The sequence below is a fragment of the Elephantulus edwardii genome, unplaced genomic scaffold, assembly GCF_000299155.1.
Source record: "Elephantulus edwardii isolate Elephantulus edwardi_28Jun2011 unplaced genomic scaffold, EleEdw1.0 scaffold00075, whole genome shotgun sequence".
NCBI classification, from domain to species: domain Eukaryota; kingdom Metazoa; phylum Chordata; class Mammalia; order Macroscelidea; family Macroscelididae; genus Elephantulus; species Elephantulus edwardii.
The window spans coordinates 6,071,816-6,084,514 of NW_006399825.1; the positions used below are offsets into that span (position 1 = coordinate 6,071,816).

The following is a 12,699-nucleotide window of genomic DNA, read 5'->3' on the forward strand; positions in this document are numbered from 1 at the left end:
AAGCCCCAGAATCCTTGCCTCCAAGGAGCAGCCTGGTTTAATCCTCTCTACGATGAATCTGTTTGTTTTCTTGGGTGCTATAAGTCGTGCTTGATTTGAAGGCAATCAACAACAACAACAACAACATTGTTTCTAGATTTTTTGATTGCAAACTCCTAAAATAAGTTAAGCAAAGCCAGTCATTCTTTATCTCTCTTTCATTCTGTCACTCACTATCTATAGTCAGATATTCCTGGCCTGGCTTCTCTGTGGGAATGTTTGCATAGTCTCATTCTGAAAGCACTGATTTCTGGTCATTTCCATCTCCCGAATGACTTTCCTGAGTCTAGGAAGCACACCTCCCCAACTCTGATGACAACTCTTTCTCTACCTTCTGGTCCCTGTTCCTTACTCATACCTGACGCAAGTGTCCACACTTCCTCAAGTGTCTGATTCTCATTGACTCACATGAGGACCTTCACCAACAGCATCCACCAGCTCAACTACTGCAGCCATTGAATTCCTCTATCAAGTCCCATAAAGCATAGCAGCAACACCTCGAGCAGCCTTCCTGTTTTGTTGGGTTTGGGTTTTTTTTCTTTTTTTCATGATAAGTCTTCCTGGTTTTGCTGTTTTTCCAAAAAAGCTAGCTCCTGAGAAAAACAGGATTTAGTCTCTTTTGTGTGTTGTGAATTCCTGCTCATTCCCTTACATTTTAACCAGCCAGTTTCTTGTTTCTCTTCCTTCACCTGTGGGCCTCAGATGAGATTCAAGGCAGTCAGTCAAATTCTTCATGATGTGGTCAAGGGTGGGGGAGAGTGAAAACTAAAATCTGGGACAGGAGTGTGGATTTTGGTTTACCAGGCTACCCTGACCTGGCAGTTTCACAGGATTGAGGGAGGAAAATTATAGTTGCTGTCAAGTTGTTTTTGTGTCAAGATGACCTATTCATGTCTGTGTGGACCACAGGGTTCCCGTGGCAGTGTTTTTCAGAAGCAGATCACCAGGCCTTTCTCCCAGGGGCCTCCAGGTAAACTCAAACTACCAATCTTTCAATTAACAGTGAACACATCAACCATCTGCACTACCCCTGGACTCATGGATCTATTAGCCAAATAGTTGTCCCATCCATTCAAGCCCACCTTAATCATCAACTAACCATTCATTCACTCATTGCTGTCAAGCCGGAACTGACTCATCGCTGACCCTCCAGTGAGTTTTTGGAGACTGTAACTCAAACGAGATGAGATTGTCCATCTTCCTTCCGATGGGCAGCTGGTGGCTTCAAACCACCAGAGAAGAACCACCTTTGGGCTTTGGGTCAGCACCAAAACTCCCTACGGACTACGCCACCAGAACTTCTAGACTAACCAGGCTTCTTTCTTCTTTTGTATCACCTATCAGGACAGCTGCCATTACCCTGAAGTTGCAGACCGATTCCTAAGTGTTCTAGAAGACTTCTCCATCAACTTACCACAGGGAGTCCAGACATACCAGGTCAGTGAGTTTAACTGAACTGGAGCTTAGACGTTAAAGACAAACGGTAACTGTGCCAAGCCAGCGAGCTCTTTGCTCATCAGAGCTGTGTTCGTTCTGACGTTCTAGCCATTGCCAGCACTTGGCTCTTTGTTCTGGCGGCATGAGGGAGATGCAGGAATCTCAGATCAGGTGGTGCTGCAGTCCATTGCCCAAGGCCAACCTGTCCTGGAGCAGTCTAATAATCTGATTCATCTACTCTCAAATTGATATCATCTGGGCATTTGTTTGCTATTAACTCAGAATGGTTGAGCTCAGTATGAGAGAAGGAACAGAGCAGGAGAGTAACAAACCTCGACCTCCAGTTTTTATTTCAAATTTTTAGTCTCCAGTCAGCAAAACAAGAGCCCCACAAGTAACTGACCTCCCTCAGCCTTGAAAGGCAAGAAATTGTGTGCTTTTGAGACCAACTGCTCCTCTCTCTTCCAAAGGCAACATCACCCACACATAGAAGACATTCCCTGAGGAAAGTTCTAGAATAAACAACTTCTTTGTCTCCTTATACTTCCAGTGATATTTTTGTAGCATCTTCTAGGGAGCCAAGTTCCTTTAGTCCAGATCTGCGTGGGCTTTATTGCCATCTACTTTTCCTTCCCGTTGACCTCAGAGCCCCTGTTCAATCCTTACTTAGGCTCTTTGCTTAAATTTTAGCCTTCTGCACTCGTGAATTACATCTCTTTAGGCTTCATTGCCATGATCTCCTTATGTGTGAACAAGTTTATCCTTAGAAAGGTGAGAAAGCAGGCAGGGAGAGCCCCTGAATTCCAGGGAAAGGGGGTATAGAGGCATCACCTGGAAAAAGATGTCAGAAAAGGAATGTTGTGTGCCCTTTCACCTACTCAACAATTTTGCCAAAAGGCTGACCTAGTCTAAGGTATTGCCACATAACTGGAATGGCAATCCTCCATTCATGTCACTAAACTGCCACTTTTATCATCTAACTTGCTCCAGATCCTGTTGCTTAACTGTGACTGATTTCTCAAACCTGAATGGAGTGGTAGTCATTAGCCAGGCCACTTCTGAGGTTAAAGATTTCTAGAGCAAAGCTTGTCTTCTTCTGTAGTGTGTGGATTCTCACCAGCCTCCCCTGGATCCTGTTGGACGCCCCATCATGCACCTGTCAGGTCTCAAACATGCCACAGGGGAAGCCATATTCTGTGATGACATTCCTGTCGTGGATAAAGAACTGGCCATGGCTTTGGTGACCAGTACCAGGGCTCATGCAAAAATCATGTAAGTAAATCAAAAGGTTTTAAAACTCCTTTTTTTTTAAAAAAAAAAAAAAAAAGCACACCTGTGGATTCCCTCTGAGGAATATGCTCATTTACTAGCCTAAACCTAAAACCTAAAGAACTTAAAATGGAAAAAACAAAGAAAAGGTCAGCAAAGTATCCAGGATGACCATCTTGAGATTGAGAGAGGATAGAAATCATAGTGACAGGCTCCTGGCTTCCATCCTAAGTCTTAAAGCTCGTTTTCCTAACTGCAATGTCAGAGGCCTGACTTGAGAACTGTGAAGTAGGACTGATATTCAGCTGCTATTAAAACATTGAAAAATCTACTTCAATACCAGTTGATAAGTGACCTCTATACTAAGTTTGCCCAAGCACCCTTTACAATAGCCACACTTAGCATCCTCTGGAACCTCCTATAGCTAGTGTCACCACCTGACCCCGCAGGGCAACTCCTTGCCCTCATGCCAAACATAGTATGTCTATTTTGATCAGTGGGCCTCAGGCATTTCTGGGTGGATTTGAACTGTTAACCTTTTGAGGTTTGTTATTAGGAGGGGCCAGTCCTTGGAGAGGACCTCATGCTTGGAAAAACAAGTAGAGGCTCACATTGAAGAGGAAAGCCTTTAACAAGAAGGATAGACACAGTTGATTATAGTAAGCTTATCAGAGTTAATGAGGACGACAAAGGAAAGGGCCAGGTTCAGACCTGTTGTTCAAAGGGTCACTATGAGTCACAGTGAACTCAGTGGCACATAACAACAACAACCTTTTGAGTGGGAGTGTGCAGATCATTGCATCACTCAGGAATCTCAAGTTGCATCAGTGGTTATGTATTTTGATTTTCAACAATTCCCTTTTTCTTTCCTTTCACTTCATATTAAAGCTTACTGATTTCTGCTTCTTAAATATTTTCTCTTTGCTCAGATCAATTGATTCGTCTGAAGCTCTAGAACTACCAGGAGTAGTAGATGTGATAACAGCAGAGGACATTCCAGGCACCAATGGTGCCGAAGATGACAAACTGTTGGCTGTAGATAAGGTATAGAATATTTCTTCTCAGGAGACTTTGCACATAATCACCTAGGACTGTCTACTCTGGCTTTCTGTTGTTTCCCAACTGTGTCTGTTGTGAGAGGGTAGGAGTTTCCAGCTTTTCTCTATCCCTGTCATCTTCCAGAGTCAGAAAATAAGATAGTAAAAGGAAACTCCCTACAACAACGTCCAGCATCTTAGTTGTGCCACATCTGCAGACTAAAGGCAAGAATGATCTCTATCAAAAGGATCCAGAAAGAAAAAAAAAAAAAAAAAAACCACAGCCACAACCTCTATGTACTCTGAGGCCTCTCTTTTCCTGGGCCACTCCTCCACCTCCCGCACCACATGCCCTCACTTTTAACAAGGTTGCGCTTGCCATTTTATATCTTTTCATTCAACTCAGCAATCATTCGTTGAGCACTTCCTAAGTTCAGGGTCCAGGTCTACGATTCACTAGGGGTTTCATCATTGTACTATGGACAAACCACAGCACCCACCTTATTGACCTACTGTGGGATTTAAATAAGTGAGTATCTAGAAGGTCTTAGAACAGTGGCTTAGTGTGTGAAAACTCTCAAGAAGGTTAGCTACTCTTGTTAGTCCTACACAGACTGTTTCACTGACCTTTTAGTTGAACTACAGATAATTGGCTGTCTGTCTTCTGAAAGGCATTCTGTACAAAGAATCTTTTCCTTGCATTTAACTAAATGATACCAGCAGGGTGATACCTGGCAGCTAAATCAAACAGAAGTCACAGTAAATCCAGGCCACAGATGCCTGCTTCTAAGTCATCTCTGGATGGCTTTCACACTCACACGAGGCCTAACATTCATCAAATAAAATAACCAATGCAACTGCCTATATTATGTTTCATTATACATTCTCTTAGCCAAGCACATATAGTGGAGTGTGGTTATGATTGTTTTACAATGCTCGCAACTGAAACACCAGATATTTTTTCTTTTTTTTTTTCATTTATTTTATTTTATTATTTTTCTGTGTGTATCGTCAAATTAGATCTGACTGGTACAAGAGGAGATTGTCCTGCCTTCTCCAAAAGAGCATCTGGTGGATTTGAACCGCACACCTCTGGGATTTGCAGTTCAGCTTCCTGCCACTAGGCCACCAGAGCTCCACTGATATTTTTACATTTAGACTCAGCCTGTTCCCATTCAGAATTCTCTACCTGTTCCCTGTGTGTACCTTCCACAGGTACTATGTGTGGGCCAGATTGTCTGTGCTGTGGTGGCAGAGACAGAGGTGCAGGTGAAGAGGGCAGTTGAGAAGATAAAGATCACCTACAAAGACCTGGAGCCTGTGATCTTCTCTATTGAGGTAAGCAGGGCTGCCTGCCTTGCCTCAAGGTTCTAGAAGCAAACACACCTGGTAAATATGTTTGTGCAAGTCTATTTCAGGGTTCAGGTGGCAGAATATTGAGGGAGTTTGGCTTCCAACACAAAGGCCGTGACTCTGCTAATTAAAATCCACCAGCAGCTTCACAGGAGGAAGACGAGCATCCTCCTCCTGTGGGATTTAGAGCCTTGGAGGGTCAGCTAGGGGTCAGTTCTGACTTGATGACCATCAGAGAAAGGGGATTCACCTAGAAAACACTGTGAGGCAAGTCTGGATTTTCATATGAGGTTGTTACAGCTTGTCAATAAATGTAATAGCACCTAAAAAAACAAGTTACTCAAAAAAGATCATGAAAATAAATATTAGAGGAAAGAATGCTTACAAGGTAGAGGCTACCAGAAAATGGGACTTTTTCAGAGTAGAGTTCCACATAAATATTCACTGTCGTCTCCGGCTTTGGAGGATGAAATGCAAGATAGTATTTCAAAGAAAAATCAGACAGGGACTAGAATTTACAGGTTCTGATTCAATGAGAAAAGTTTATTTGTTTGTGAAGACAATAAAATCATTCAAAAGTCCTAGTGAGCCATGAGTTAAAATATTTGTACTCATTTCCTAGGGCTGCCATAACAAGTTACCACTTAAAGCCACAGAAACGTATCCTAGTTCTGGAGGCCAGATGTTTGAAATTGGCAGACCCACGTCCCCTCTGTGGTTTCTCTCATACCATCTATCTTTGTGTTTCCAATCTCCCACCCCTTCTTCTTTTAAAGACAGCAGTCATCAGATTTATGTGTTGCTTTGAGGTACTGTCAAGTTGACTTCTGCTCACAGCAACCCTCTCTATATAAGAGATTACAAACAGAAATGAATCCAAATATTTCAGCTCATGATTCACTAGGGCCCAATGCTGTTCCATCCTCACAACCTCTGCTGTGATTAAGCCCATTGGTGCAGTCACTGTGTCAGCCCATTTCATAAAGATCTTCCTTTTTTTTCCTGACCCACCTCCTTGCCAAATTTGATGTCCTTTTCCGGGGAATGTCTCCACCTGACAAGAGGTCCGACGTTTGTAAGATCAAGTCCCACATCCTTCCCTCTAAGAAGTACCATGACTGCACTTATTCCAAACAGACTTGTATGTTCTTTTGACGTCCAGGGTATAGTCAATACTTTTCACCAAAAGCACAATTGAAAGGCATTAATTCTTCTTTGGTCTCCCTTATTCATTGTCCGATTTTCACAAGCATATGAAGCAATTGAAAATACTGTGACTTGGGTCAGGTGCACCTTAGTTATTAAACAGATTCTTTTATTCTCTAGGTTTTTTTAATTTTTCTTAGTAATTTTTTTTTCTTTTTAGTTGTGATTTTAATGAAAGATTTCATTAAAGTTAGATTTTTGTTCATTCATTGTGGCATGTTATACCCTCTCTCCTTCATATATATATATTTGTTCACAGTTGCACAATTACTTCCCCCCTCCCTACCCCCAGCCCTCTTTGCAATGTACCTCTTATACTGGGCTTTTGTTGTATGTATAATACCTAATCATTTATTCCTTTTAAAGAGGTACATGACAGAAGGTTTGCCCAATGCACAATGTCTTTTGACTATTTGACCATTACGTCCATGAGTATTGATTGTGGATCCAAGTAAGATAATATCCTTGACAGCTTCTATCTTTTCTCTGTTTATCATTATGTTTCCTATTGGTTCAGTTGTGAAGAGTTGAGGTTTTTTGATGGTGAAATTGAAATCATCCTAAAGGCTTTGTTCTTCCTCAGGAATTGCTACAAGCCATTCTTAATTTCAGCAAATTTGTGTCATCTTCATAATACAGGTTGTTAAAGAGCCTCCTTCCAAGATGTCATATTCTCCTTCATATAGTACAGTGTCCCTGGGTATTTGTTCTTTACATATTGAATTATGTACATCTTGAATGTGTGTAGTGAAAGGACAACCTGAATGACACATACTTTTTCTGATTTTAAACCATGCACTATCCCTTTATTCTATTGAAATAACTTCTTCGTTCATGAACAGGTTCCATATGAGCACAACTACATTTTTTGAAATTCCAATTTTTCTCAGTGCTATCCATAACTTATTATAATTTACACAATTAAATGTCTTTGTATAGTCAGTAAAACAAAAGTGAACATCTTTCTGGTATTCTCCACTTTCAGTCATGATACATCAGTCACTGGCAGTTATATCTCTTGTTCCAATGGCCTCTTCTGAATCCAGCTTGAATTTCGGGCAGTTCTTTGTCAATGCACTGCTCCAGACATGTTTTATTAATCTTCAGCAAGATTTTACTTGAACGTATATTATTGATATTATCCACTAATTTCCACATTCTATTAGATCACCTTTGTTTGGAACAGGAACAGATACAAACTTCTTCCAATTAGTTGGCCGGGTATCTGTCTTCCAAATTTCCGAGCATAGATGAATGAGTACATCCAGGGCTACATGTGTTTACTAAAATGCCTCGATCGATATTCTGTCGGTGCCTGGATACTTATTTATTGCCAATGCCTTCAGTGAAACTTAGACTTCTTCTTTTAATACTACTGAATACATACACTTTTATTTAATACACACTATTCCATAAAATGGTCAGATGTTGACCAATTCTTTTTGGTTCAGTGACTCTATATTTCGTCTATCTTCTTTTGATGCTTTCTGAGTCATTCAATATTTTTTTTCCCAGAGAGTCCTTTAGGATTACAGCTCAAGGTTTATTTTTTTTCTTCAGTTCTTTTAGCTTAAGAAATGCTGAGCATGTTACTCTCTTTTGATTATCTAATACAAGGTCTTGGTATAAATGTCTTTGACAATAATGAGACTGAAGATAACATGATAGGAATTTATACAATTAATGATTCACTCATTGTTACTACATTTAAAAAAAAAAAACTAAATGGCAGCTATACTTATGGGCCTCACCTGATGAAAAGTACAGGATCAAATTGACTGCATCTGCAGGAAGAGATGGGTACAACTTCAATTTCATCAGTCAGAACAAGGCCACAGGCTGACTGTGCAATAGACCGTCAATTGTTCATATGCAAATTCAAACTAAAGCTGAAGAGAATTTTTTGTAAGTCCTCAAGAACCCAAATATAACCTTGATTTTATCTAACCTGAATTTAAAAACATTCTCAAGAAAACATTTGATGTATTGGATGCTAATGGTCAAAGATCAGATAAAATGTGGGATGATACCAAAGACATCATATATGAAGGAAACAAAAGGTCATTAAAAATATAAGAAAATACCAAAATGGATATCAGAGTAAACTGAAATTTACCTTAGGTGATAAGGAAGCTAAGTCAAAGGAAAGAAATGTCGAAGTAAGAGAATTGAATAAAATATTTAAAATAGTTGCTCAAAGAGATAATTGGGTTTAGGGCTTATCCTGAATCCAGGGTGATCTCATTCTAAAATCCTTAATTCAACCACTTAGTTACACCTACAAAGATGCTAGCCCAAAATATGGTCACATTCATGAGTACCAAGAATTTGGGGAATATTATTCAACCCACTACATCCAAAATTCAATGATAGATACATCTACTAGGTATAAATTGCTCAATATTCAATATGTCAGAAATGGCATATCTCTTTATCTGTCTAAACCAAGTTAACATCAACTCCAAAGTCTCATTTGCCAGTCTTACTCTAAGTTGAAGTCATCATTATTGGCATATTCCTCCTCCTTGGATTTTAATTTCAGTTCTAACTCTACTTTTTCAGGGGAGATATGACAATTCTCAAGGAGTAGTTCAGAAAACACACCCACAGAATGTTCTGGGTCTTGGTTCACTGAAGAGACAGATGCAAATATCAGCAAAATATTATTATAGGAGCTAAAGCAGATACCAGTTATATACATCAATGATTTGTTCATTTAAATGATTATAGGTGAAACAGTAAAAGGGGCTGGTTAAAAGTATAGTCCTAGAATAGTAAAATGTTTAGAAAGCATAACAACAAAAGTACCACCCTAAAAGCAGGACTTTAGACGAGTTACTTAACTTCTTTGTGCTATAGCTTTCTACTCTGTAAAATCGGGATAATAATATTAACTTCATCAAGTTGTTATAAGATCAAATGAATGCAAAGCATTTAAAGTGAAAATTGGGACATAGTTAAAATCACTGAAGTCAAATTTGAACTCCATCAAATTTATATATAATATATATTATATAATTTATATATAATGGCCCTCCATCAAATTTCTGAGGTTATAAATCTTTACAAGAAGGGACAGTCCAACTTTCTCTTGCAGAACACCTAGTAGACTTGAACCATTGACCTTTCATTTAGCAACTCAACACACAACGGCTACACCACAAGGACTCCTTGGTACATAGCACTCATTAAGTATAAACACATTTTGTAATAAGGTTCCATTGTCTTAATGACAGTTTGCAATATAAAAAGAAACTAATTTACATATAGGTTTGGATATCATTGAAATGTTGGTGTAGCAAAAAATGAAAACCAGTAATTCTATGTTGATAATTTTCTGCTGTTTTGGAAAATAATGTACTCATTTAGGGAAACTGTAAAAAAGCCTCATTGCTGTTCAGTCAGAACTGCTTGTAGCTGACCCTCCAGTGAGTTTTCACATGCTATAAACTACATGGGAAGAGATTTCCCAACTTCTTCCCTCAGAGCAACTGGTAGATTTGAGCCACCTTCTGTGGGTTGGCAGTCCGCCTTCTCATCCACTAGTCCACCAGAGCACCCCTCATTAGGGAAAGCATTTCTAAAGCCAAGCCAAAACTTGAAAGCTGTCTCCGTCATTTATTCATCTTATGACATTGTTAAAGTCATTTTAACCTCACTAAATCCAGCTTTTCCATCTGGAAAAAGGAGATCATAGCAGAAAGAATGTGAGAACCAACATAAAGCACAGAGGGAAGTACTAGACTTAAAGCAAGCACTCAGAGAGTTCACTGCTCACATTATTGACCATTTTTGTGATCATCACGAGCAGGAAAGGCTATGCAATCTGAGGTTGGTGAAGTCAAAGAATTCTAGGCATAAGTCCCATTCTCAAGTCAGGGAAAAGCACTTGAAGTTTAAAGAGTAAGCAAAGATTAACTGTCAATAGGTTGAATCCACAGAACCACAGAGCAGAATGGCTTCTAGCCTTCATGTGTGGAATTGGTTCATGTTATCACTAGGGAGAAACAAAAGATTGGAAAGATCCTTGTGAAATATCCACATGCCAGAAAAAGAACTAACAAACTTCCTAAATTGTCCAATGAACTTTCTCGTATCAGAGATGCGTAAGAACGTGTATGTTTTTTATTCTTTTTTTCCCATTGTTGTACATTTTCTTCCTCTCCCCCAGCCCATCCCACAACGCACTAACCTCTTGTTCCAGATTGTTGTCATAAATATAAGGCCTAATCATATATTCCTTTTGGGCACTTCTTTCCCTCATCTGTTCTAATACAGTATTCATTTTCTATCCAATCTTTTCCTGTTCTGCCCCAATTCCCCTTATTATGTCTATTTTATGACAGCAGTGTTATGCAGTGTTTATCCTTTTGTGACTGAGATATTTCACTCAGCACAACAACTTCAGCTGTTCCAGACTTCTGTGCTAGAGGCTCCTGTATGTAACCTACCTGACTAGTTTAACACTATCCAGGAATGAGCAAAACTGAAGGGCTCAAGACCTTTCCCGTAAACTCTATCTTCAGAGAGAACTGCAGGGCTTCGAGACCTATCTCCTGTTTCCTGGGTATCTATGCTGGAAGATTAAATGAATCCTTCTCAGCCTGAACCATTAGAATCCCCAGGGCTCACTTCTGAAAACAGCTTCCTTCTTAAATTCTTCCTAATCTTTGCTGGTTTTCCTGCAAATCTGGGAGAATCCTCTCTGGCATGCCATCTCAGTGGTAGGCTGCTACTTTAGCACTTGCTTGCAAAACTCTTTCATGAGTTTTAATAGACATTTTCAGGATTTTATTGGCCTTTGAAACCTGCCAGTGGAAGAGAAAAACTGAGAAGAATCCACTTTTGTGCTTTTCTTTCCCTTTCATTCAGGATGCTGTAAAACATAATTCATTCCTCTGCCCTGAAAAAAAACTTGAGCAAGGAAACATTGAAGAGGCATTTGGGAAAGTTGATCAAATTGTTGAAGGTAAGATAGAGTGATAGTGGGCAACAATGCTGATTGGTTTTATAAAATACAATGTATGAAGGGGTGCATTGCAAGGTGGGCCACGGCAGGGGGAGGGAAGGGAAGGGGGAATTGTGTAACAATGAAAAAAAGATATTTTAAAAACCCACAATGTATGGGAATGATCATATGAAATATAATGTGAATGAAAGAATGTGTGAAATGTCATTGTTGTTGTTAAGTGACATTGAGTCATAGACGACTCATAGTGAACCTATGAGTGAAAGACCTGAACGCTTTTATAACTTTCATTTCTCCACATTCATAGAGTTTTCAGAAGCAAGCTATTTTGGAAGTGGATGCCACTCCTGCTTCCAAGCTTGCTTTTGTTTTGTTTTGTTTATATTTTTTCCAAGCTTGTTTTAATCAGGGAGCTCCACCAAACACTGTCCACCATGGGTAACCATTATTGCCTTTGACACATCAGTGTCACAGTGTTTAGCATCATAGCAACCATGGGTTCCCTCTGTAGAGCAAATGGACAGACCAGTGCTATACCACTTAGAAGAATGTTTGATCAAAAACAATTAAAATCTGAGGGACACAGATTAAAATCACCTACCTTTGGCTTGATAGCATCACTTTCCATCCACTAGGCCAACAGAGCTCTCTCGTTCTTCTTCTTCTTGTTGTTGTTGTTGTTGTGTGTGAAACATAATGTATACAAATTTTGTATGCAAGCCAATATAAAATTATATGTATCTTTTTTAAAAAATTGTTAAAGGTAATCTCCCAGAGATATTCACAGAAATTGTTGTTTCCTCTCAGAGAGACCATTCTCTAGAGTCTTAACATCTTGCCAATTTGTAGTTATACCTATTTTCAGTGTGTGTGTGTGTGTGTGTGTGTGTGTGTGTGTGTGTGTAGGCAGTAGAAAGCAATGAGGTAAATAAAAGACATATTACAAAGATAGTTCTTAGTTAAGAACAAACTTTTGTTATCAGAACTGTGATCGCTCAAACAGAACCTTAGATGTTGTATTCCACTCACCAGTCTGTGTCTTACTTGCTTCTGATTTCTCAAAAATAGTGACTCTCAACAAGTGCCCGCCCCCAGCAGTCTTTCTGTTCTTGTGCTTTTAACAGGGGAGGTCCACGTTGGAGGTCAGGAACATTTTTACATGGAGACACAAAGAGTACTTGTCATTCCAAAGACAGAGGACAAAGAACTGGACGTTTATGTGTCTACTCAGGATCCAGCCCATGTGCAGGTGAGGTCCAGGCTCCCAGATCCCCAGCTTCCACCCTCCAGCGTAGCAGTTCATTTGCACAGTCTCACAGTCGGCAGCCATTTGAACTACAGAAACTTGGGATCCAAGTACTGGAAGTCAGTAGAGCAATTACCTCCCCT

The 12,699-nt window shown here is 39.7% G+C and overlaps 1 protein-coding gene across 1 annotated transcript in view; it reads left to right on the top strand.

Moving 5' to 3' along the window:
• The window catches only part of AOX1 (aldehyde oxidase 1), a 129,356-nt gene that overhangs the window by 69,589 nt on the left and 47,068 nt on the right, over positions 1 to 12,699 (top strand). Inside the window, exons 16-21 of the mRNA XM_006889140.1 lie at positions 1,384 to 1,476; positions 2,579 to 2,748; positions 3,675 to 3,789; positions 4,998 to 5,120; positions 11,214 to 11,310; positions 12,435 to 12,559. Coding sequence (XP_006889202.1) covers positions 1,384 to 1,476; positions 2,579 to 2,748; positions 3,675 to 3,789; positions 4,998 to 5,120; positions 11,214 to 11,310; positions 12,435 to 12,559 — 723 coding nt within the window. The remainder of the gene's footprint in view (positions 1 to 1,383; positions 1,477 to 2,578; positions 2,749 to 3,674; positions 3,790 to 4,997; positions 5,121 to 11,213; positions 11,311 to 12,434; positions 12,560 to 12,699) is intronic.